This window comes from Poecilia latipinna, unplaced genomic scaffold, assembly GCF_001443285.1.
Source record: "Poecilia latipinna isolate Pla-1442-1.1 unplaced genomic scaffold, P_latipinna-1.0 Scaffold387, whole genome shotgun sequence".
NCBI classification, from domain to species: domain Eukaryota; kingdom Metazoa; phylum Chordata; class Actinopteri; order Cyprinodontiformes; family Poeciliidae; genus Poecilia; species Poecilia latipinna.
In genome coordinates, this window is record NW_015113003.1 from 406,781 (window position 1) to 433,737 (window position 26,957).

General features: G+C 39.2%; 1 protein-coding gene and 1 long non-coding RNA gene across 6 annotated transcripts; one reads left to right on the forward strand and one right to left on the reverse strand.

Moving 5' to 3' along the window:
* Window positions 1–12,022: 12,022 nt before the first annotated feature.
* LOC106950259 (uncharacterized) lies at window positions 12,023–17,639 on the reverse strand. The gene is made up of 2 exons (XR_001425578.1): window positions 17,200–17,639; window positions 12,023–13,959 (listed from the first exon to the last, which is right to left on the reverse strand). It is a non-coding gene; the product is annotated as an uncharacterized LOC106950259 (long non-coding RNA).
* Window positions 17,640–19,592: 1,953 nt separating this feature from the next.
* On the forward strand, window positions 19,593–24,629 carry LOC106950258 (phospholipid scramblase 1). Of its 5 annotated transcripts, none has more exons than XM_015036999.1 (7): window positions 19,593–19,722; window positions 20,379–20,456; window positions 20,990–21,032; window positions 21,116–21,336; window positions 22,249–22,410; window positions 22,817–22,978; window positions 24,480–24,629. In XM_015036999.1, exons 2-7 carry the CDS (start codon window positions 20,388–20,390, stop codon window positions 24,507–24,509), a joined length of 687 nt encoding a protein of 228 aa, XP_014892485.1. In that variant the 5' UTR covers window positions 19,593–19,722; window positions 20,379–20,387; the 3' UTR covers window positions 24,510–24,629. The 5 variants fall into 5 exon arrangements, with proteins under 5 accessions (XP_014892485.1, XP_014892483.1, XP_014892482.1 ...); XM_015036997.1 differs by having other exon boundaries at window positions 19,593–19,721; window positions 20,367–20,456; XM_015036996.1 differs by lacking the exon at window positions 19,593–19,722 and adding an exon at window positions 19,730–19,842 and having other exon boundaries at window positions 20,367–20,456.
* Window positions 24,630–26,957: the final 2,328 nt, after the last annotated feature.

Consider the following 26,957-nt stretch of genomic DNA (forward strand, 5'->3'; position numbering starts at 1 on the left):
CACTTACATACCTATAAGCTAGTTTGATCGGTTCTCCATCTTACAGAGATTACAGGCGAGCCACGCGCATAAACACAAGCATATGTGCATGAAGACACACACACCTTCTCCGGTAATGAAATCCAAACCTCCATTTCATTCAAACAGATGAATAAGGCCTACAGACTGATTTCAACTAGACATGGGGAAAGAGTGTGTATTCCCCCTATAAGTTTAAAAAGTGGAGAATGGTTCACAGATAATAAAACAATAAGAAACTGTGGAGCTCGCTGAGCTCATAGCAGGAACCACAGGTTTTGCAGTGTGAGATGAGATCTTAGGAGACTTGTAAGCTCGTGTTAAATGTCTGCTCATAGTGGATTACACTCACGTTATTCTCCTGAAAAGGATTTTTCTTTTTTTTTTTTTTTTTACTAGTTCTAATAAAGCAAACTTTCAAACTTGTTACACATTTTGACACCCAGTCACCTCTGAATGCATGGCGGTGAAGCATCTGGAGCTTTACCACATCTGAAATCATTTACAACAATCCACAAAAGAACACTATGCCTACATCCTCTAAGTTAACGTCAGGGCAAAGACGACACATGGAGAACAACTCCCTCTCTCCTCCTCTTCCTCCTCCTCCTCCGCCACCTTTTCCCATCCCTCCATCCTCCCATCCCGTCCCTCCCGCTGGAGGAATTCCCAACCCTCTCTGCAGGTAGCCAGCCAGCCAAGACCAGCAGAACATGTGTTTTCCTGCCCTGTTTGGGTCAAAGCGGGGTCGTTCATTCATTCCCCGTGATATAGCGGCCCAACTCGCCTGCTTATGCGCTTTGTATCGCATGCCGGGGCCCTCACAACAGTTGATGAATTCCACTCATACAAGTATGGATAGATAGGAAGATGGAGGACATAAGCAGGATAGCAATGAAAGGACTCCATCGAGAGAGTAAGAGACCCCCCTCTGCTGCCTCCAGACGCATCTCGTCTCAGCCAGTTTGCAACTCAATCAGAGACATGTGCAATGTTTGGAGAGGATTTGTATGTTATGCCGTGTTTTTTTTTTTTTTTTGTTTTGTTTTTTTGTCCCCTCCCCCCACCCCCCTCCCACTTTTCAGATGTTCAAGCCGGGGATGGTTTTGAACTTTGACCACAAAGTTATGAATTTTCTTTTAAGGCTCAAAAGAGCTTAAGGAAAACATTTCCAGGAGAAAGGACACAGGATATTCGACTTTCAAAGCCAGTTAGTATTATTCGGGGTTGTCGTGTTTTTTAATCATGCTGTTTCCTCAAGTTGGTTTAGTCCAGTCTTTGGAACATCCATAATATTTCTTTAAGGAGCTCAAGACTACAAAAACACAACACGGCTAAACGATATTATGATACTTCAATTTATTTTGTTAAGATGCAAGGCTCTAGATAAATGTTTTAAAAAATGACAAATTCCACTCTTTAATATATTCAGTTAAAAATAGCTGATTTCAGCTAAATTCCTTTGTTTCCCCATTCTAAAGTAAACAGAGGGAAGGATCATCAAAATGATATCAAAGCAACTAAAGGGGCAGATTTTTTAAAAAATGACATGACTTGGTTGTAGATTGCTTGATTTACTTTGTTTCTTTTTTTTTTTTTCAAAGAAGATATACCAAGACAAATGCTTACACTGGTATTTTTCCTATTGAACATCCTCTTGGCTCACTGCTGCTGTGTTTAGCTGTTTCTTTTTTTCTAGACAAAGTCATTGAGATGACATTTGTTGGGAATTTGGTGCATTATTAATGAACTAAATTAAGTGGAAAAAAAAGAGTACTTCAATGCACTTAAAGTAGTCACTTGGGAAAATATCCTAATTATATAAATCGATTCTGCTTTCATCTGCAATCCCGACGAAAGAGTCTTTTTTTTTTTTTTTTGCAGTCTTCGAAGAAAAGAAAATATAATCCTTTGTGCAGCATTAGCATACGGTTATGCATGCAAGCCCCTGTAACAACAGCTGTAGACAAGCTGAGATGGCTGCAGCACTAATGAGACATAAAATGAATAAACAACAATAATAACACTTAGGTATCGCAGCCTGTACTTAATGTTTATCAGGTGTCGTGGCGCCCATGACACAGTGCTGAGTAAGACTCGCAACAGGAGGCATCCCCTTGGCCCCGCAACCAGCATGTGGGCACCGGCTGGAGCTGAAAAGGCGAGACAAGAGATTAAGGAGGCAAGGAGCTTTGTCTGTGTACCCTCTTTGCCTCAAACCCAAGCCTGATCCTCCGCTGCAACACACACGCACATACATCGTGGTCCCATTTTTTCTTATTACCGTAAGCACGGAGAGAAAGGAGAGAGTGAAATGGTACTTACTAATGGACCAAAAATGTACCTAACTCCCTTGCCTTTCACTTTCCAAAAGCGCTGAAGAACCATGCACTCACCAAATCTGTTCTCTGTCCCACTGTTAAGGACTACATTTAGTCAATCATACAGAGCCCTGTAAGGACTGGATTTTGGGACATTTTGCAAGACTGGATGAAATTTGAGTTAATGGGTAGAGAGTTGGTGGCTGAGTGAAGAAGCCAGGGAGAGTAGGTAGTTAAAGAGCAGAACAGTGCCTTAGGGTACTCAGTGTATCCGGACTCACACAGGGAAAAGTGTATTTATCAACTTAATAGCAGGTGTCTGATTGAACATGACTATGATTACAGTAAGTTGTTCCTTCTCTTGGCTCCTCTTCTTCCTCATCACGCGACCCCCTTTCTCCGCTTCCTCCTGCTTTCAACCTCACCATCAGCCACCTTCTTTTAACAAACATTTTACAGCAGCTGCTATTGTCAACAGAAACTGATTTTTTTTTTTTTTTTTCCACCCAAGGGCATATTACAAATTAAATGCATGCTTATTTAAATGCAGAGTACAAGTAGTGTCAACAGCTTGAATCGGCAGTGCCGTATCAAGCATGGTAGTTATTTCCTAAATTTTCACGGCAAAATTTTGCTAAGTTGTGTGAGTTAAAGTGAAGGGTTGCCATGCAACAGCAGTTATGGCAGTATAAAATTATTTGAACTTTTTGAAACATTTTTAACAAGTCACCTTTAAAAAAAAAAAAAGTTATACATGTAATTTAATAAAAGCCAATGAAGCAGAAAAAAAACCTAATTAACGTCCGTCAATATTTAGATTTTTCAGAAATCTCCAGTTTGATGCGCTTTTTCGCTGACAAGTCTCTTTCCTCTTTTATTGCCTTTTCCTGTTTACATGTGTATCAAGCAGTTGTTTAGGGATTATATCGCCGTTGCAAATTTGCATTTTCCAAACATTCTGTGGCGTGCCTTATTTATTTTAGTCCGAATACGTACAAATAAATCTGAAATAAATAGATGTTTTTGCTGATTTCTATACCGCGCAATGTTGCATTTAGCACAGACCTGAAGCAAAAGCTTGTGCGTGTGCTTTTCTGAGAGGGAAACATTTGAATAAACAAAACTGACTTGTGGAATAGGGGGAGAGGGAGCCATTTAGCTGATAAGGCAAGGAAGGCCCTTCAGGTGTCTCCTGCTCCACTGCTGTGTAAATGAGCTCCAATTAAACAGGCGGCCCCTTGCTCCGGGTCTCCCCGCAGCCCTCCCCAGACTCCTCCATCGCTAAAGCCTCCCCCAGCCCCTTGCTGCTCGCCGTAAGGCCCAGCCCACCCCACGGCTCCTGCAGCTGCTCGCTCACTCCCAGTCTCTGTTTCTAACTCACACTGCGTGACCCAAAGGCCTGCTCGACTTGTGTGTGTGTGTGTGTGTGTGTGTGCGTGTGTTAACAGTTGTCTATTGATGTGTTTGCTTGTCTTTGCATTTCTCTGTGTTTGGAAGCCCAGCAGCATTTCAGCCTGTTGTCATCTCCTGATAAGTGACAGAGCGATCCAAGTGTCGCATCTCTACGTCAAGTTGCTTTGTTCGCATTGCTCTGAAATTAAAAACTTTGTTTTTTAAACATAAAATAAAAAAAATAAAAAGAAGACCTTTGTTTGATAGGAATCATTCCTTATAACCCATGCACCCATGCGTTATGATATCTAGACGCATCTTTTGGCCAATGACAGAATGTTAACAGTTTGCAAACATCATCTGATTCCTCAGAAGGCCTTTGACGTGCAACAACAGGGGCCAGGGAGCAGCAGGCGTTTTGGCCAATTAGACAAGGTGGTGATTTAGGTGACCAGATTGGGAAAGTCACTGCTGGCTGCTGGCCAGGCCACTGGGTTGCAGCCCTCAGATGAGGAAACCATGCCACGAGTTCCTGGAGGACCAAACCATCAAGATCAAGTTTTAAAAGTATTGCCGCAACATTCGGAGTAAAGTATGTTGGGTCAGCAATGACACGTTTTATGCTAAATTAATTTATCTAAGAATATCGCTGAAGCTATTCTTATATAAATCAGCAATGATACTTTTTTATGAGTTAAGGTGCATAAAAAAGACAAGTTAGATCCAGTTAATCTTAATTATTAATTATTAGAACACAGATGAGCTGTAAATAAGATAATATGAGCTGTATCATTACCTATTATCATGAGCTTGTGATTTAAACTTGACATGTTTAGGCTCTTACTTTGAAGTAAGACAAGAAGTAGTTCTTGAGATTTCTGTTGTGTAATTTACCACTTTCGAACTGAGTGGCAACATTTTGGTCAATCCAGAGGAAAAAGGTAACTGGGTAAGCAACTAACTTCTAACAACACAATAATTATGGAGCTTCATATTGGTTTTTAATTAAAGGGCTATTAAGATCAGACTGAATCTGAGCTTTTTTTTTTTTTTAGCTCAAAATCTAAAAAAAAAACAAACACCTAAACTGGATCACTTGATAGTTTGAAAAGGTTCTCTTTTAAAAAAATATTTCAAGATTTATAAAGCTTTTCTTCTATTTCTGATAGACACTGGGCCCATTAAAACTACAGTGTAGGTGTCAAAACTTTTAAGCGTACTAATTCAAAGCAAGCATTTTGACAGCCAGACAAGCTTCCTCAAAATCCAAATGTTAGCAGACAAGCCAACCTTAGCTAATTATTTCTGCACCACATTCTGAAAATGTACAATTATGTTTTGTACGGGGAAATAAAAGGATTAAGTGTTAAAGTTTAAATGCATCAATGCTATTCTCCTGTCTTGTGCTGTTGAAAATTCTGTCTGCATAGAATCTAAAATTGCCTCTGTTTATGTCAGAGCCGCTAGTCAATCTGCTTCCCAGATCGGTCCCACTTACCGTAAGAGAAAGAAACAATTACCTGCTCTCCTCAAGGTATATAGCCCCTGTCAGTGGTGCCTCGTGCATAATACATACCTGACATTCTTCAAACGTTACCTGCCACATGTAACCAGTCTAACAGTAAAAGGTATTTGTCTGCACCCCTGCTGCTCCAAATGCTAGATATTTAAAATTAATGGCAGAGATTAAGATACCTTAAAACCCACAAATGGTATATTTAAATATTAAGTCACATGTAATTAAGCAGGAAGAAATATTCATTCCTGTTGTTAGGGCAATTATAACAATTTCCATCAAGGGATTTCTCAGCTTGGCTTTTGTTCTGAGCGATAGTGATTAACATTACGTCTAATTGAAGTCATTTTCCCGGACTTGGGTTATTTCTCATCCCTGGCCTCAGAAAAAGAGGAAGCTGGACAGAGCGCCAGCAGCAGGTGGCGGTGGAGGTTTTAACTATTTGATTTTCTCCTCTCTGGTTTCTTCCTGTGAGCATATTTGACTGTGCATGGGGGGGTCATCTGCAGGTGCCTGTGGTGGTCAGTTTTCCCAGAGGGAGAGGTGAATCAGTGGACAGTCGGAGATGAGGACACAGTGGGGAAACGCCACTGGGGTTAGCAGCCATTTCCTTACATCACTTAGGAAAAAGAAAGGAATTAATTGTGTGATGTCCACCTTGTTGGGTGGCAGCCGCTCGCTAAAAAATCACAACGTTGTGTTTTCCTCTAATCAGACGAGCCTATTAAAATGACAGTGGGAGTCAGTCTTTTAAAGTGAGTTCAAAATTAGTAATTTTATGGATAACTTTATGATGGCTCTAACTTTTACCTCAACAAGAACATTCGGTAGCTTAATTTAAAATCAAACATATTTTAGAAGGATATAAATCCTTTGATTGAACTTGAAAGTAGTCAGTATTTTTATTTATTTATTTATTTATTTTTTTGGGCTCTAACAGCCCTTTATTTGAAAGTGCTCAAATATAAAAGCAGGGTATTAAGAGAGAGAGAAGACATGCAGCAAAGGGCATCAGACCAGTAACTGAACCTCCGACAGCCGTATTTATAACTAAGGCCTCCTTATGTGGGTTGTGCTTAAACCCTGCGCCACCACAGCACCCCAAAAGTAGTCAATATTTTAACTAATTTGATATTACCTTGCTGGTGAATTTCAGAAAATACTGTTGAACTTCCTGTGAGGAAGTAGCAATTTGAGTATCCCCTCTCTAGACCATGTGAGGGAGGATGGATGGGGAGGATTGACACAATTTGAAAAACGGATCAGTTTATCAGCATGACAGTATTTTCCAGGTTTTTACTTTGACACCATTAAAACCTCTGAGGTGCTTTGAAAAGAATCCAACTGTCTAAACACCAATGAAATCACTGTTCTAGAACACTGATCAGTGTGGACATTTTTTTTTATCCCTTTTATCTGAGACACTTGTTGGCATCAACATGTGATTTATTTAGGGGAGAAAAACCAGAATGTTTTGTCTTTATGGACATTGTTTACCTCAAGCAAATTGCTCCAACATTTAAGATAATATGCATCTTGAATGTATGGTGCTCTGATTTTGACACAAAACAGTGTTCTGTTTGGGTAAAGGGTTGTCTTTATGCTATAAAAATACTTTTGCTATTTTAAGACGGTTTATGTTATACTTTGAGCTTGCCAACATATTGACTTATGTATTCACTATTGGTGTCAAAAGGCAAGGCTCCACTCGGAGTTCCAACGGTAGAGTGTTCCAATAGGCCTGGTAGGTGGGAGCACAGATTACGGAAATTGTCACATAAACACTTCGCGATCAAGGAGATGACAGAGTAGTTTATTTCCATAGTTACCATAGTGACCACGGTAACTACGGACGAGCTGCTGAGATCCACAGGTGAGACGGGAGAATCTAGACAAGACACATTTTAAGTCTGGCATTCCTCTACTCAACTCTTTGGAAGAGTAGTAAAAAGAAAGAAAGTCATAAAAAGTCCCATATGCAACTTCTTATGACTGTGGTACCATTTGCCACAAGCCATGTGGGGAACAAAGTGCAGATGCACTTGTCAGAAAAGTCCAAAGTTGAATTTTTTTGGCCTACATGTAAAATGTATTTGAAAGGCAATACTCACTCACTGTACATACCATCTCCATGGTGACACATGGTGATGGCTGCTGTAGGGATCATGTTGTTCCTTAGGGACCAGGAAGTTGATTCAAAGGTGAAGGAATAATGGCCAAAAGTTGAGACTGTTGTTGTGCAATGCTGACAGGGACACAGGCTAAAAGACAAGTTGTTGTAATTGCAAGTAAATGCTTTTGAACCTTGTACTGAGTGAGAGAGTCTGAATACAAATGCTTACCATACATTTCAGTTTACTTTTTGTAAAGCATGTTGAAAGTATTCTGTCATGTTGTCATTGTGTCATCAATTACTCTGTGTTGGTCTGACATAACTGTGATAAAATGCCATTAAAATCAGTTTTAGTTTGAGGCTGTCGTGAGGTTGTGGCAAAATTTAAACTTCAAGTTTAAGGGCTATAAGGCCTTTGCAGTGCACTGGGTAGCTGTGACTACCCACAACATTATCAATTCCATTTTTGGGAGAAGACTTTAGGAACATTAAGATGTGCAAAGCCAAGATATGTTCTATTTTTAAAATTCTGGTAGTTCAAGAATGTTTTGCATTGGCATAGACTTTGACTGGACATCCCCACATAACAGCAGCAGCAAAATGACTCAATTCCTAGCATGCATGTGAGTTCTAAGGTCAACATAATATTAAAATCAACATCTCTGACAATAGCATCAAAGGCTGCATGAGTGTACTTAAGAACTGTCTGGGATTGCATGAAGAGTATAGCAGCCTTCCTTGTCATTGAACTAAGTCAGTGGTTTCTGAAAGCTTTTAGAACAAACTAGATGAGTAAGTACTAAAACATTCATGTTCCTCCATATTGGCCAGTAGTTTCAAACAATAATGCAGCTGGTTTCTTCATGAAGACAAAAAAAAAAAAGGGAAAATACTCTTCCTATCCATTAGGAACACAGTAATTGGTATATCCCACTGGGTTTATGGAAAATGATTGGGGTTTGGTGTAACTTCCAAATCCACTTTACAACTTCACTTCAAGCATGTACCAGAGCTGTTCCTGGTCCACTGTTGTCCACTTCACATTATTCTGGAAGTTTCTGATTTTTTTTTTTTTTTTTTACAAATGTTCTTGAGCACATTTTATAATATAAATGGTTCACTTATTCATGGTGGGCTATGTTTACATTAGAAAATGTTTACTTGCTCCTAAATAGGGTATTAATAACTGCCTGTGCTGAGAATAGATCTTTGTATTGCTGAGGTGGGCGAATAATAGAGGACAGAGTAGCAAGATTAAGTTCGGTTGACATTGTCAGTCAAACTGATAAAGTGGTATATTGAATTTCTGTTTTGGATGACAAGTTCACCACTGCTGTTTGTCATTTATCAGGATTGTCATTCATAACTCCCAAGTTATTTACCTAATCATTTGTCAAAACCCAGCCAAACTATCTAAAGGCTGCTGCACAGACAGAGGTCCAAGATATCTTGATACCTTCATTAGCTGGTGTCCGTGCCAGATAGTGAAAATCTATTTCCAAATGTGTCTCGGTGTAAGTAATATGCCTGCACACTGCCATGAGTGACACGGGTCTCTCTTCGGCAGCGCCGTGACCCGTTTTAAAGATCAACGCCGTCCCGTGAGCGTGTACGCAGCAGTTGTCCTCACACTGAATGTTATTACAGAGAGAAGGAAGGTCAGACTGCTGCCTTGATGATACATGGGAAGTGCTTTCAGATTAAAGAAAAAAAAAAAAGTCTTCCCTTTTTTTCTGCCGTGTCGCATATTGACCTTGGCATTTTTGACAATAGCATCCATCACACGAGTAAAACCGTTCCAACAGGCAACGCTGGTCCTCCGAGCAGCCAAGTGAATCAGATTAAGGAATAACACCAGTAGATGGATGCTTGACGTCAAAGAAACAGAGGGATCAGTCTTCCCATTCCGTATGCATTCCACTTCCTCTGCTAACCCCCCACATACCCACAGCCTGGCTGGATTATGTTTCTCCAATTTTGACACTAATGATTAACGGCTGTGAGATTACAGCGTTTTTTTTTTTTTTAATCGATCCGCCAGCACCGAAGGGGTGATTAATATAGACGAGCATTGAGAGGTTGTCAATTTAATCATCTGTTGACCACATGGTCAATCAGTTTAGAAAATGATGGTGCTTTGTCTCCATGATGACAATTACTCATGTAATTTCAGCACGATTTGTACTCTTGGGGATTATTTTTTGTTCACTGTAATTTTAAAAAATATAACTAAATATAATACATATAATAAATATGTATTTAAATATTTCTCATGCATCAGTATGGGCTTGCAGACATATTTATAGCTATTAATACTAATTAAATACACATTCACCCCTTTGATATTACTGCGGATGATTTTGCAAGAAATTTCTATATCTAAAAAAATCCTAACAGAAGCAATATCAAGATAAAAAAAATATTATTTATTAAATAAAGCCACTTAGCTTGAAGTTGAAAATACATATAAGTTTTAATATAAGTACTATAAAATTTGTTCAATTAAATAAAAAAAAGGTGTTAGAATAAATATATGTTTTATTTTTAAAAATCAGCAGGGAATAATTCAAGCTTCATGGAAAAATACAGGGCTTAAGAAAAGCTAACTCTCCCTCGTCTAATGTAGAAAAATGTTAACATTTACAAGTTGCATGAATTTTTTATTTATTATTTTTATTTTTTTTTTAATAAGCTGATTAAATTGTTTAAATAAACCTAACAGACTGTAGCTGTACGATCTCCTCGACTGCTGGGATTTCCTGGCTTTTGTGGTGAAGTACAGCAGCACAAAAGCCAAAGCTTTATACAGAGCCAACATGGAAAAAGACATTAACTCTGCACGCGTGGATGTGTGTGTGTGTGCATGTTTCAGAGAAGGGCTGCACTGCAGCACTCAGCTGGGAGCATCCAGTCACTGACCCCTGTCTTCCCAACTGTGTGGAGAAAACTCTTCAGCGTGCATATATGTGTGTGTGCGCGTGTGCCTGCGTGAGTATGAAAGAGGAAGAGGAGTGTATGTCTGCAGGACAGAAAGTCAGTGAGACAGAAGTACAGCACAAAGAACAGAGGAGCATTGTGCACCTCAGGCCCTCTCGTCCACATGCTGTCTGTACACAGCCCGAGGAGAAGTCCTGAACCGCACCGGCCTTTGCTCTTTGCACTGACACCGACTCACGCAGGGCAACATGGCGGGCCTCGCAGTGTTTTTTCTGGCCTGACCGGGTTCCTCGGACTCCTGAAACCGTAAATACTCAAACTGTCGGTTTTCGTGGAGCTGTTTCTAATTTAACCATTTTCCTTTTTAAATTCGGTAGTGCGTTTTATTCAAAACTGAATTCTGTAAATATTGCCTGTGTGCCTAAGCTTCAAAATGTATGATTAAAAGAATAAAAAGTGCAATGTGTGAAATGTAAATAAAAAAGTATGTATAAATTGCAATTTTCACAAAAAAAAAACTCCAGTAAATACAATCACTTTTAAAAAAAAAGTCCAGCAGCTGACAATTTTGATTGAATAAAAATCTGAATATAAAAATGTAAATGACAATGAAATTTACAAAATACCTAATAATAGTAAAACAAAATTTTGCACAATCAACAATCCACAAAAACATAACAGAAAAGTAGCATTTGCAAAGCCATTTCTTTCCCATCTGCTGCTGCAACCAAATTTGAAAATAAAAGCCTCTCTGATTTTCTCCTTTATTGGTCTCAGGGTGTTTTCTACAATCAAGTTTTACTGTGTGCCAGCAGGACCCTGTGTCCACGGGGACACTCTGGAGAAAGAGGTGAGCACCAAGTGCTGTGTTTCCCCACTCATGCTATCACCACCACACTGTCATGGCTTTCTGTCCCACGTTACTTTGCGTCCGGCCTCCCCAGATGCTACAAAACAACAGGATGGCACCGCAACAGCTGCATGATCTGCAGCTCTGTCCACTTAAAGCTCGTTTCAAACAATTCACCGAAGCTTTTATCCATGCTGATATGACTACAACGAAAGAAAAAGACCTGACCTTTTTAGCGACTTACAAACTACCCTAAAATGAAGACAATACTTTCATTGTTTCCTCTTTTTGAAGAGTGGGGATACTGGGTGCAATGCACCGAGCAACATCAAACATGGAACAGGAGCACCCTCTACTTATCGAAAGTCAAAATGCAGGATTTCGCCTTGCTCCCAAAAATCCTTCCTGTTCCGACGGCTGCAACTGTCCGAGAGCCAAGCCGCGTTCCCGCTCTCCACAATTTTAACAGAAACCATGAGAAAGGAAACAGCTTTAAAGGCTTCATCAACTGTGACCAACCGCCGTCAGCAGTAACCCGTGTTATACAGGCCGCAGTTATGACACCCTCAAAGGGCTGCCCCTGGGGAGGCGGGCGACAGGGAGGGGTTACAAGCGGGGAACAGGGCCTCAGAAGTTTCCCACCTTCCCTTGAACCACAGCCGCACACCCTCGGCAGGAGGCGGACAGGGCCAGCTTTGAAAAATAACACCTTTGTGATCCCCTGTCTTTGGGGATGGACCGTGGCCTGCAGATGGCTCTGGATACTCTCTGTGTGGACGGATGAAAAGGAGAGAAAAGAGCAGGATGAGGAGGAAAAGCCAAACTGAAAACTCTTAACATTAGAATCTTTTTTTTTTATTATTATTATTGTTCAGGTTTTTTTTTGTTTTGTTTTGTTTTGTTTTCAGGGATTTGCATTCAAAACCATACTAATTATTTGCATCTACCTAAGTAATTTTGATTGACCTTTGCACATAGACGCAAAAAAATCTGTCAACACAAGGTGGACATAATGGCAGCCTAATAGCTGCATAAGTAGCTTGAAAATGTATTGATGCCCTTTAAAGATTTTCATACTTTGTCATGTCTATTAAAAAACAAAACAAAGTCATAGACAATTATTAAGCCTGAGAAAAATGATGCATGGTTTGAGCTTTTTATTTTTACAGATAAAGATCATAAAAGTAATGCATAATTTTTTCAGCCCCCTTTACTAAGGCAGAGAGTCTAGTCTAGCAAATACTAGACTCTCTTTGCCATTTGAGAGTCTAGGAATATTTTTCTCTTATTCAATATTGTAAGAAAACAATTCTGTATAAACCACAAAATGGAGACCAAGGTCTACAGCAGATATGTAATTAATAAAATTGTGGAGCGGTTTAAAGAGGTGTTACATTATAAAATCATAAGCTTTCAATATTTTCCAGAGTGCCTGTTAATTCATCATCTCAAAGTGAAAAGAGTATGATAAAACTCCAAACTTACCAAGACGTGTACACCAACTAAAACTGACCGACTGGATTGGGCAAGGCAAACATTCATAAGAGAAGCAGGCAACATATCCACAGAAACTCAGGAAGAATTTAAGAGACCCACTGCTCAGATGAAGGAATCTGTTGACAGGACAACAATTATAAGTAATTATTCTAAAAGAAACTGCCCAGGTAAGAGACACAGCAGACATGTGGAAGAAGGTGAATTGGTTGAATGAAATGTAAACGTTTTTTTTTTTTTTTTAACAAAAAAGCATCTGCTGTAGGGAGTATTCTTCCTCAAAGACAGAAGCTGGTCAGGTTTTATGTGAAGGTGGATAAAACTTAAGACTTAAGACTGTGGTGAAGGTTCACCTTCCAGTTTGGCAACAACCTCCAAGCTCCATTGTAATGATTTAGATCCGAAAATATTCATGTGTTGACTTGTTTTGCAATTGGGCATGCAAAACATGTCTCTAGATGTGCACAGCTGGTGGAAACATCTCCCAAAAGACTGATATTGAAATGAAAAGTATGGTATTGAGGGACTAAATACACTTCTTAGATTATTTGTAAAAAATAAAAATAAAAAAAAACCTCCAAAAATCTTAAGAATTACTATCGTCTGACAACCATGTGTCAGTTTTCTCCCTGTTAATTATGCCTCTGTCTTGGCCTATTACATGAGATCTCAACAAAATGCCTCATAGTTTCTGGTTTTAATTTTACAAAATGTGACAAGTTCAATAAGTATGAATACTTTGCAAGCCACTGTAAATAAAGTCAAACAGAAAGACACAGACATTCAAAATACACTTCAGAGTTATGCAGTGGAAGGTGAACTTCTGTTGACCCAAACTTCCTGACAGTATTGAATTGAAAACATCAAACTCATTTCTTGCCCTAAATTTTGGATTGAACTTTAGCTGTCCTACTATAACATTTTCTTTTAAATAAAGATTTTTTTTTTTTTTTTGCTTTGTTGCCACAACATGATTTTCCATTCGTTCAAGACAGAAAATGTTTTCTTGCAGACAGACACTTTTTCTGTCTCCACACATTTGAACTTCAAAGTGTATTAGTTCTCACCTACAAGAAGTGAAGTTACAGCTTTCAAACACAAGCATGCTGCTTGCAAAGTCAGCACGGGTGTAGGTCTGGAAGAAGACAGCGTCTTGCGGAGGCTTGTGTTGCCTCCAAACAGCTGTGGTTGCCTCCTTTGTGTTATTTGGAGGGCCTGTTGCCCCCTTCCCTATTCACGGCTTTCAAACCAGTCTCACTCACTTCTCACTCCCTGGGTTCCTCCTCACAGGTCATAAATTAAGCCGAGGGAGGGGAGGCTAGAGATCAGAAGGGGAGAAAAGGGGAAAAAAAGATCAGTCAGGGCCTTATTTCATTTACACAGTTAAACATATGAAAAAATACTGTTTCCAAGAGTTTCCCTGAGCAACTTGTGAGAGACATTTGTAGATTGGTAATTTAGCCGGAGCGATTAGGCTCATCTCGTTGCTGTTGACAATATATGTTATTTTAATGACCACAATTCGTGGCTAAGAGCTTCTGTGATGCTGTGCATATGTTGGTGCGCAAGAAGAAGGGTGGGTTGTGGAGTCGCAATATGGTTATGGTGACAACCAAACAGCCTCTCCTGTCAAAACAAAGCCTGCTTGTGGTGAATTAAAGCCAGAAGCAGCACAGTTCCAACCTTTTTGTTGCCATGGACTTGAGCTCAGATGGACCAAATTCTTATTTTCGCTTCCTATTTTTGGGGGCTAAAGAAGCATAATAGACACATTGTATTCAGTACGGTTGGCAGAACATACTGTGACAATGACTTAATGACATGAATAGGAGAAATATTGCACAGTTCAGCGGCTCACTTCACGTGCCATTATCCCCTTTTGTGATACGGAGAGATCAAAATTATGAAATATCATGCGGCACATGTGGGATCTATTCAGCGATGTCACAAAAAACTCCCATTGCAAAAAAAAAAAAAAGGAAAAAAGAAAAAAAGAGAAAAGCGTTAAATGGCTTTGCATGGCTGTGTACGGAACCATATGGACACCTCCACATCTCCTCATTTCATACATGTTTCTTTTGACATCAATAATGCCTTGGTATCCAGTGGCGTCTGGAACGCATCCAAAACAATTATAAAGTTGCCTTGGAAACTGAGGTCCTGTGCCAGGGCGAGGCATACTGTCTGCGCTCAGATAACCACATGGAAAGTCAGAGCAAACAAAGCACTTGACAGGGGTGCAGAAATGAGAGAAATGAAGAGACAGAGGGAGGCGAGGGATGGGCAGAGGTGGAGAGACAAAGACGGAACAAAAGCCGGGTTTTTTTTTTGGAGGGGAATAAAAAAATATAAATGATTAATTGGAATATTTTTAAACTAGGGTGTGAATACTTCAAGAAAACCTCTGTCAGTCACCAAAATTCTCTAAGAAAAAAAAAAAAAAATTATATCTACACTGAAGATCAAAATTGTTTCAAGGTTAAGCTGCACCTTCAGTGACACACTCAATTTTCCATGTACAACATAGGGGCTAGATGCACTGTAACCTTATATGCTAACCTAATGAACAAGAGGATGAAAGTGGTGTAATGGGGGTATTTTTACATTCATCTTTAGGCTCCTCATTATACGGCCAATCTGACAACCTCGTTAGGAGTGCACGAAAGATTACCCAAGCGTATAAAGAGCAGTACCTTTACACAAAAAAAAATAAGAGCAGAGAAGAAGAAAAGGAATCTTAGAATAGGTAGGAATGTCAAGCGCAAAGCATCTATGATTGGTACACACATGCATATTATCCAAAGGCTTTACCCCAGTGGGAGTAAGTGGGCTGTGGGAGTCAGTAAGTCAATCTGACTGGCTTTCAAAGACCCCTGACTGTCCAGTCTGTTTATTCAGATGAGAGCGACTATTTCACAGTCACTGCATCACTTTGTTTTGATCACACTGATGAAGAACATGTGTTTTGCTTCTCTGTGAGCAGTTGATATGATAAAGAAACATGTCCGTTTGGGTCCCAATACATTAAACATTTTTATTTCACAGTTTTAAAACACCGAAGTTGTCTATTGCTTTACCCACACAAGGTCACTATAAGCGATGGCCATAAAACCAATCAATTAAAACGCATTTTTAGGCATTTGCACCTGAAGTGTCAGCAGATCTGCGTGCGAGTCATCATTTGTTCTCATTAGCGTTGCTTGAAAAAAATCAGTAGCCCTTGAGAAAATCAGGTAATTTGTATTCGCAAATAAGGATACTCGACCCAACAATGGCACACAATTTATTAAGCGGCAGCAAGTGCATTTGTGTGCATCTGTGTGCGCTCAGTAGGGTTGAGTGCAGCCCTTTGCAACTAAAGGGGTAACTCCGGCTTTTGGCCAACGTTACCCTGTGCCTCTAGCTCAACACTGCACTCTAGTGGATGCAAAGTGTCACAGCGCAAATTTAGAGTTTTTTTGTGTTTGTGCTTTGGTATTATTTTTCAGGAAAAACAAGGTTTTGTGCAGAATATTCTATTATTCAGCTCTCCTACTCTAGGACAATCTAACAACTTTCTTAATTTATGCTTTTAATAATTAATATACAACATTGTAAGCTTGAAATTTATTCTCAGTCCACTTTACAAGCTAAGAACATATGAGCTTTAAATGCAATACCATACAGTATTGCACTTAAAGAACATTTGTAAATGCAATGCCACTGCGGAAAATTGTGATGACAATTTTGATTACGATCACCATTTTCCAAATGCTTCTATTTTTTTTTACCATTACACCATGTCCTCTCAGCTCTCTGTGACCTGTAGCATCTCATCATCCACAACATACGCACATCAGGTGTGAGCAATAAAGGCTGTTAGAATCCTTTCAGCTGGCCAAATATTTCATCAACATGCAGAGCACGAGTGCTTAAAACTGTGAATAATGTAGCCAACCCAATATTACATCCAAACGGTATTTTGGGATATAGAATATTGTTGATATGTGTTACAGGTCTCAAGTGCCAGGACTGCTATAACAGCAAATTGCACAGTCTGAAGAATAATAAAATAAGATTCAGTAATGATGACCGAACTGCTGATTTTCAGATTGTGTCCGTTTCATTTGTTAACCAACAACCTTTTTACAGTGTACAATATCAATAAGTTACATTACCTTTGTTTTCTAAGCCTAATTTACTTTTCTGACTACTAACAAGTAATGTCATACATGACCTTTTTCACATTACAATTCCATCACTTGGATGAGAACAACCAAGATATATTGTATTAGACAGGATAAAGCAACTGTTCTTAGTTTTACTGCATTTAGATGCATATTAGCTGGCATGGATATCAAAATGCACACTGATTTTAACTTAATGATCAAAAGCAGAGTAACATGATTACAAAAAAACACCAACATGGCATTGTGTCAATTTTAACTTCTGAATTCCCGAACTTCATGAACAAAGAATAGTTTCTCTACCTTTAACTTTAATTGGGCTCACTTTACTCATGATCTGAACTACTTTATGAGTCAACAAGCAACATGCACTGAATATTATTCAAACAAACCTAGGAAAAAACTCCTAAAAACAGGAGTAAGGTCTTCACGTAACCCCACGGGACATCCCCAGCACGGGTTGGCATCCTGCCGATCTAAACGTCTGCTGAAAAAACTTACAACTACTAGCAGAACGGTGCACAGGAACTGCAACGCAGTGTTATTTCCTTATAAAAAAATAAGAAGTAAACTCGTACAGAGTAGTTTTGGTGTGTTTTCACTGTACTAACATGAAGAATAATGAAATAAAATTCAACAATCACAACTGAAGTACTACTTTTAGCATTCACATTTGCGTCTGAGGCTAACAGGAAGTCCGCCCCAAAACCAACCCGGAAGTAACGCCCCCTAAACAAAGGTTCCGCTTCAACACTATTGCTCCCATCTCAACCTTAGGACAATAATTTCAGACATAATATCACGTCAAAAAGCAAATAAAATCTAATTTATTTTGAAAAAAAAAGATAGAATACATGAAAATATTTCAAAAATTATAAAACAAAAATAATGTGGTGACATTTTTAAGAGACATTTTAAGTGCACCATACATGCTGTCATTATTGTGCAGCTATTATGAATCATCTGGAAACCCTCAGGTCATCAGAGACCTCTCCACCAAAAGTTGACCAGAGCTGAACTCTATTATTCCCTCTATTATTGAAATGTTTATTCATTTCAATTTTAGTCTCATCATATTCTGCACAGTTGTCTGTTTACTATTGTCAAGCTTATTTAATTATCTGGAGTTGGGATTTTTTGATATGTTGGTCTTTGGACTGCCAGTACTCATCAGTCAATTCTGACTGATGAGTACTGGCAGTCCAAATGGAATGTGGCTATGGACGCAGAGGCAAAAACTGAGGTGTAGGAGGAGTTCGGAGAGACCATGCAGAACCACTTCCATACAACTTTGAGGCGTGTGTGGTCCACCATCCGGTGTCTCAGGCGTCAGAAGTGGTGTGTCACCAGCACAGTTTATGGTGGGGATAGTATGCTGCTGATATTGACTCAAGACTTTGCAGAGTACTTCGAAGACCTCCTCATTCATACTGTCTTTTCCAGTGAGAAATGATAATAGATGGATGTTGGGTCTAGATGTGATCCTCCTATTTAAAAAGGAGGATCACACTCCCAAGCCACCCTGGTAAGGTCTATTCAGGGGTTCTGGAGAGGAGGGTCAAATCTTGGATTCAGGAAGATCATTGTGGTTTTAATTCTGTTTGTGGAAAACTGGCTCAACTCTACACCCTCAGCAGAGCGCTGGGCGGTGCATGGAGTTTGCGCAAGCATTTTGTATTGCCTTGTTGCTACAAATGTGTTATATAAATAAAATTACCTTTACCTTTACCTCTACCAGCCTACATATGTTTTGTGGACCTCGAGAAGACATTCAGTCATGTCCCTTGGGGAATCCTGTGGTGGGTACTCTGGGAATGTGGGGTATCAGGCTCTTTCATATGGACTTTCAGTATCAGAGCTAGGTCTGCATTACCAGCAGTAAGTCAGATTCATTTACAGTAAGAGCTGGTCTCCGGCAAAGTTGCCCTTTGTCACCAATTTGGTTCATAACCTTTATGGACAGAATTTCTAGAAAAGGTCAAGGTGTAACCTTGTGATCGTGTTTCTGCTTTTGGCAGGTTATGCAATCCTGTCGCCATCATCAGGTTGTGATGAACTTAGAAATTTGGAGTAAGCAATGGAACACTCAGATATGGCAAAAACGCCTAATGCTAAATGTTTATCCCCCCAACCAGAAATCTGCTTCTAAATGTTTCACTTTGACAAATTTAATAAATGTTTAAAAAAACTGTCTTGTCTTACAAGTAGTAATCCATGCCGTTGTAACAAGTGGGCTGGTTTGTGCTGTAATTACTTGTACCTTGGATTTATTAAGTCATCTTTCTAATCCCTTCAGTTCATGTAAAATACTGCATTTTTTAAAAACTGGAACACAAAGAAGAGCGCATGTCCCTCCAATTTTATCCTCTCTGCAATGCGTGCCTGCCCATTTTAAAGTTCATTTTCAAATTTCTTTGTTTTAAAATCGTTAGATGATCTTGCCCCTCCCTGCCTCTCTGAGTACCACACTTTTTACTCTTATTAATTTTCTCACTCTCTCACTATGCTGATATTTAGTTGTGTTTATGTAAATTATAGTTATATTAGGAATCATAGATTTAAACTTTGACTCCAAGAGTGGCCAAATGATAAATATCTATTTTCTATTGTTGACTCAAACTTTATCTCCGAGTCGATAATAAGGAAGAAAAACAGATGAAACACTTGATAAATGTGTGTTGCTATTATTTAAGTATTTCCTGCATTAAAACTCCCAGCTTCGTGTGCTCTATTTATTTCAGCTCTAGTCGCTTCTGTTTGCTTCTGTTCGCTTAGATCTACTGTGCTATATTCCCATTGGCGCAGGAGAGTAGGAAGCGCTGTGACGTCGTCCAATCAGATTAGAGGTTTATTCCACAGCTTCGCTTCCATTCTGAGTGACCCGTTATTATTGGAAGTAGCACGTCAAAGATCGGTGAGTATTTATTTTTCTCGCGTTTTATTTCTCGGTTTTAATGTGGAGTTCCAAGTTGTGGGCGACACGCGTGGAAAAAGCAGCCTTACGGAAAGCTTTGCACGAGTGTTTCAATGAAGAGGTGGGCAGATGAGACGTCGGTGTGCGCTCGATTCTCTCTAACTGACGAGACGTGAGGAGTAAACATGCGTAACACGACCCGTTGCCGCGATCTCCATTGACGCAACCTCCATGGACACGGCTGGTGTGCCTATTGTTGGAGTTCACGTTTAAGTCTGTTGTTCGCGTGTAAACGAGAGCAAGTAAGAAGATTTCCCACGCTGCCGAGTTATATCTGGAAGCCTTTCACTTCCAGATATAACCAGAAATGTCTGTGTCGCCCACCATCACGTAGACCCCTGTAGCACTGAGCTTCCCCGGACGACACCGATGACTTGAGGGAAAACACACTTCCTCATTTTTTATTCTTTTATTTTTTAATATTTAAATATATTAACTTTTTATTTTTATTTTTTTTTAATGAAGCAAAGGCACTGTCTGAATTTCCTCAACTGCGATGGTTCAGCATTTGTTTATGACTGTGACCTAAATTATCACAAGATGGCGCCAGTTTGCTGTTTTAAACAGTTTCCTACACATCAACAGGTCTCCCAGCATTCTGGAAACATGGACATGTACGCTGTGCCCAGCCCAGGAATACCAGGGTGTCCACCAGGATTAGAGTACCTGACAACTGTAAGACCATGTTGCCCTACATTAAAGTTAAAGTGCACCTTGATATGCATTGAAAAAGTAAAAAGTATGTTCACAGTGCCTTGTGAAAGTATTCACCTCGTGGCATTTTTGTTTGTTTTTGTTACATTACAACTTGTATTTAAATGTCTTTATTTAATCTAGTTTCTTGATAATACATCTGCACAAAATATTCTAAGTCGGTGAAGTGAAATAAAAAAAAATCTCTATGTCATAATAATAACTTAAAATATGCATGTCCGGACCCCTTTTGCTATGGAGCCTCTAAAAAGGTTCTGGTGCAACCAATGACCTTCAGCAGTTGCATGCTTGGTGAAATAAAATACACCTGTGTGCCACATGATCTGTCACCATGCACTTTTTGTAACTCTTCATGCATTGTCTCCTTTGTCCAAGCCTTGCGAATCCTGTCACATAATGTCTAACCCCCCTCCACCCCAACAAAATCCCTTCTTTGTTTCTATTTTTATTTGGTTGCATTAAAAAAAAAGAAATGCTTATATGTGGTTTTCCAGGTGGATCAGCTCCTCATCAAACAGAAGGTTGAGGTTGTTGAAGGTACAGTATATAGTATGAGTATTTTCCTTTTTCTTTTTTTTTGCTGCAACAACAGCTGATGTCGTATGCTTCGACTCACACAGCCCTAGTTGGTTTTGAAAGCAATAACAAGTATGAGGTGCGGAACGTCATGGGTCAGAATGTGTTCTACGCCGTCGAGGAGAACGACTGTCTGAGCCGGCAGTGCTGCGGCCCCCTGCGGCCCTTTAACATCCATGTCCTCGACAACTTTGGCCAGGAGATCATCAGCATCACCAGGCCGCTGAAGTGTATGTCTTGCTTCTTCCCGTGCTGTTTACAAGAAGTGAGTTCAATCGCCTGGTCACGAATTGCATCGTAGAAATCAAATGGGAGCATTCAGAAGTTCTTTACACTGCCTTTCAGAAGTATTCAGCCCCATATTTTACACTTGGCATGTTACTTTCACTGTTACATTAATTTTATTATGACTTTATGTGGCAGACCCATAGAAAGTAGCAGGCTAGTGTGGAGTAGAAGAAAAAATTATTCATGCTTTAAAAAAAAATAAAATAAGATGATGAAAGGTTCATGAGACACCTTACTTCTATGTCCCTAAATAAAATGCCACTCAAACCTACCAAGGTTTGTTTGTCCGGTTCAACGCACAGGTTGAGCATGGAGAGCTTCAAAACAGGGAAAGAGGCCAGTGGTAGCTGCAGAGAGCCACAACTCAGATCCAAAAATCTGTTGATATGATAAATCATCATTTTCCACCTGTACAAATTTGGCCTTTTTTTTTGACAAGTGACAAAAAGTACAATTCTGAAAGTAAAGCCAGCAAAATCTTCTCAAAAGAAGATTAAACATGTGGAAGTAGGTGCTTAGGTCAGATGAGGCCAAAAACAAACATTCTGACCTTGCAAAACTCTATGTGTGGCAAAATATCTATAGCCAGGCAACATCCTAATCTCACCATTCCAGGGTAAAGCAGTGGTGGCAGCATTGTGGTGTGGGGATGTTGTTCTTCAGCAGAAAGTGGCTGTGAAAGACTTGAGACTCAGGAGTAAGTTTATCTTCAAGCAGGACGATAACCTAGAGAACTCTTAAATAAAATTCCAGTCAAATAGGTTTACTTTTGTGGCACCATGTCAAAACGTATGCCTGGCACAATATTTGTTCTTTGTATTTTGCATGTATTTTGAAAGCTTGGTAGTTTAGGGTGTAAAAACCAGTCACGTTTTTCTTCCTCTTCCAGCTGGAGGTGCAGGCTCCACCCGGTAACACGGTTGGCTACGTGATACAGCAGTGGCATCCGTTGTCTCCTAAATTTATTGTAGCAAATGAACACAATGAACCGGTACTGAAGATCCATGGGCCCTTCTGTGGCTGGAGCTGCCTTCCCGATGTTGACTTCGAGGTGGGGCTCTTTATTTAAATGACTTGAATCAGTCCTAACAGTCTAACAGCTTTTCCCTTTAACAAGTGTCAGGGAGTTTCCAGTGACGAACAGGACACACTGACATTTTGGTCACAATCTGGCCTTTGTTCCGTGGTTCGCATAGTTTTATTAGACTGAGCCGTGAAGGGGGGTTCGGGGTCAGTGATGTAGGCGTTTTACAAGACCCTGTGGATGGGAAAACGAAACATGTTTTACGGCCATGATTTCTCTCTCGGGTCTTTGAAGACTTTACAGAAATAAAGAAATTCCTTTGGTCATAAGTAATAATATACATGAATATAAACTGCTCACTGATACGTATCCTTATTCAACACACTTATTTTCTATATCCTGGATGCTTTTTTTTTTTTTTTCCCCCCCACAGATTTTGACAATGGACGAAGTCAGCAAGATCGGAAAAATCAGCAAGCAGTGGACAGGACTGCTACGGGAGGCATTCACAGACGCCGACAACTTCGGCATTCAGTTTCCCATGGATCTGGACGTGAGGATGAAAGCTGTAATGATCGGCGCATGTTTTCTCATTGTAAGTGCAGCATAAAAAAAAAACATTTCTCTTATACATATACTTATAGCAGTAAATCAGCCTGAAATGTGATGATGACCTGTAATGTCAGGATCTTGTAAAGGATGCAGTTTGGGGGATTCTCACGTTGTAATTTGAAAGCAAGTGTCTGTATAAGTGCGGCTGCCGCAGACGCCATGGCCTCACTTGACCCTGCTCTCATCGGGAAAGTTTCTTGTTGCTGGTAGTCGGGATCTTCATGGAGCTTCTAATTAGATTACCACTGAGGCTACATTTAGTATTATTTATGACCTAAAATGAAACCCAGTCCAAGACTCTTTGAGCTACAGTTTGGATGAAACGTTTACATGGACCTACAAAGGCCAGGAATGCCATTTTAATTTGGGGGTTTCGATGATTTATTTGATTATTTTTCTTACACAGGGTTGAATTTAGAGATTTTTTTTTTTTCTTCCCCACACAGGGTCAATTGTTTACATACGCCCAATTAAGTATTTAAGTAAATATCCTGAGGCAAGTTGACCACAGGCATTCTGTAGTCTTCAGCAAGCTGCTAGCATGATTCTGGCTTTAAAAAAAAAAAGTGATCTTGTGATTTTGGTTGTCCAAAGGTGTAGCGAGGCAGAATCGGAGGAGAACTTTGGCTAGTTTTCTAACATGGACTTGACTGCTGAGGGTAGTTTGCAGACTTCCAGTAGGGCTTGGCTTTCCAAAAAGCTCACTATTGTCCTATTTTATCCACTCTAAAGCCAGATTTGGTGTGTGCTTCAATTCATATAGAGGGGGTTGGAGATGAAGTCCTTCTTTCCTCATAATTCCTTCTATTTTGTGCCAGCGCTAATTGCAGCAAAAAGAACCCAACAGCATAATGCCACCAACATTCTGACTGACGGTTGAAACAATGTCTTTTGGTTGGAAAATCTCACCTTCACTCTTCCAAACATATATCTTGTCCCAAAAATTAAATTATTGTCTCGTCTATCCATAAAAATAAGGCATTGGTCTTTCCCTTTTGGCACCTGCAAAGTTCAGATGAGCTTGAAGGTGTTGTTCATTCTAGGCCTTTAGCCTTTCAATACATGGTCTCGTAAAAGTCTCGTTTAATGTTTTTAGTTTTACATAAAATCAGAATCTAGAGTTAAACTTTGGACACAGTCTGGTATCACTATCCACAAACTCGCATCAAAATTGGCTTTTGAATAATAGATAAAGCTGGTTACTATTAATCTTTGAGTGACGTCCCCACACCCTTCACTGCAACTGTGTTTTGTGGACCAGACTTAAAAGTTGAGTCAGTACCTGGATCAAAATAATAATAACGAGCTGCACGTACAATACAATAAAGGTAAAATGTGATTTATTGTCTAGCTGTCGATTTCCATTCAGTAAATGTATTCCAAGCCCTTTCATGATGCATTTCCACCCAATAAGTGTCACATGAATACCAGTTTTAGTTTTGGCTTCATCATTAACACTTTCTTCTTGTTCACGTTAACAACAGGATTTCATGTTTTTTGAGACTACCAACTGAGACTAGGAGCCAAGCAGGATTTCTACATCGCAATCCTAGTGGAACAAGGCCATGAAGCCATGATGATCAGTGCCAAAATGCAGATCGATCAAACAACCTTCAATAAATAGAGTACTAAAATGAGCCCAAAAGTTCTAACATTGCATGAACAATGAAATGTAGAAGGTTTGTTTTTTGCTTCAGCTGCTCAGGTCCGTTTGTCATGTTCCTGTGGCTGTGTGGGTTCTGTTACTATTTCATTTTTATTTTTTTTTATTTTTTTGAATAGCAGTGATTGTATGGGTGTTTCTGTGTTTATTTATAGGGTGTATTTACATGATGGTTACTGATTACATATTGGGCCCAAGAGTTTTAATAACTGCTATGAAAGATTTTTATTATTTTTTTTTTCACAGTAAGAAGACACTGGTGTAAGATTTAGAAAAGGAAAAACAGCCATGTTCTGTTATACACTTTGAAAAAAAGTATGCTAATAGAATTTTGTCCATTCAGATATTTAACACACACGTTGCCGATTTTGTAGGTATGTTAGGTGGTGTGATAAACAATTCATGTAATGTAGAAGTTTGGAATTGTGAAAAGCAAAACAAGCTTTGAGTGTGTGTTAAGTGATGCATATACTGTAACGTTTTAAGGTTGTGCAGCATCTATAATTTTATTTACACAGTGGATATATATATATATATTTTTTTTTAGGGAGGAACTGTAGCTTCTTATGACATGTCAGCAGTGACCAGGAGAGGGAGCTAGATAATTGCTTAGTATCGGTTCATTTTTTCCAAATGAACAATTTCAAAACTCAATCGAAGTTGGTTATCTATTTATTATTATTTTTTCAATACTAGTCTGTATTTTCGGACAAACTCAGGTTGAAATGCATGCTGCTGCACTGTAGTTCTGATCACTGCTGATTTTGGAAATTACACACTTGCATTTAATTCTACATATATCAAGATGATTTATTTATTTACTTATTTTTGTTCCCATCCTGTGGAGCATGCATGGCATGGTCTGTGTATCCATGTTCTTGCAGTTCCATCGTGATAGTTTTGCAGTTTAAATATTAGAAATCATACAAAACCAATAGGTTCTATTAAAGCCACTGGCAGCTACTTGCTCTTTGATCATGTCGAAATGTAACAAGAAAGACATGGATTATGTTCTTAATAATGCCAGTATTTTTATAGTGCTGTTAAGACATTTTATAATTTTTTTTGTTTTGTTTTGTTTAGGCATTTTTTTTACAACCCCCATCAATTTGCAAACTTTGAAAAAAAGACCCATCTTAAGCCATTTTATCTCATATTTAAGTCCTGAAATTCTATAGACTTTTATTTTTGTAAAGAATACTGCCAGTTAGAGAAATTGATTATACCCGTGCAAACCTAAGATGTCCTCTGTCAACAGTGTTTTACTCTGCCTTCAGTGAGCCGACACTTACTTGTAGAATTACCATAAGTGGATTTAATTCACCAGATCTATTTCCATTATCAAATTGGAGACTTTATGACTAGTTCTTGAGTTGGTTGTCTTTTTCTAATTTAATGGCATGCAGATTGCCAAGGTAAACCTGGTAAAATGTCATTTCCGCTGACCCGATCATTTTACAGCGCAGTACAAGTTTGGGATGCATTTTGTTGGTGCATAACCTTCGATTTGGGACAGAATGTGATGCAGTGTAACTGTTAAACAGATGAAGCCTGTATTCTACTTTTGCACTAATACTGTGAATTAATAAAATGTTTAGTCCTTGCAATGTATTAAAACTGAGCTTGGCTTAAATTGTGCAAATAGTCTGTAAAACCACCTCAATAAAATTTGCAAAATTGTTCAATTGCAACTTGTTCAATTTTACAGTTTTTACTTAATTGAAGACTTTCTGGAAGCTGTCTAAGCAACTGTATTTCCAGTCTCAAAAATATACAAACACCCTCTCTGATAAATGGTTTGGTGGCCCTCAGTACGCATCTCCCTTAATTTCCTATTTTGAGCTGTAAACGCAAGGAAGAATGGGAAAATAACATCTGTCTCTGTTTATTTCTTTCTGAAAGGGTCTAGCCACATATCTAACCACAACCAGAAACTCCCCTCACCCCCAGATAGAAAACATCTCCGATTCACTGCTGGAAAACATTCATTTCTTGATTAAACTGAACACTGTACTGCAAAATGAGATGTTGAGTAATAGTCAACATTTGGTGTGAATTAGATTCAGCGACCACATCTATGTATATAGATGTCAATAACACAGTGATTTGCTGCTCGAGAGATCTCAATCTGTGGGAAATAAATGAGCTGGTGCTCAAGTGAGGAGATGTCAAGTGGAACCCCCTGTTTTGACCAAAACTTTAACATGTGTTCTTATGGACACATGTCAAAGCTTGGCTTCTCATAAACAGTAAAGTCTCTGTATGCTCTCTATATGGGAGTCAGGCAATTTAAACAAAC

Excerpts from the sequence above, each read along its gene's own strand:
- LOC106950258 (XM_015036994.1), top strand. The coding sequence starts at position 20,241 with ATGAAGCAAAGGCACTGTCTGAATTTCCTCAACTGCGATGGTTCAGCA. Across the intron at positions 20,457-20,989 it reads GATTAGAGTACCTGACAACT|GTGGATCAGCTCCTCATCAA; the intron begins GTAAGACCATGT and ends GTGGTTTTCCAG. Across the intron at positions 21,033-21,115 it reads GAAGGTTGAGGTTGTTGAAG|CCCTAGTTGGTTTTGAAAGC; the intron begins GTACAGTATATA and ends CGACTCACACAG.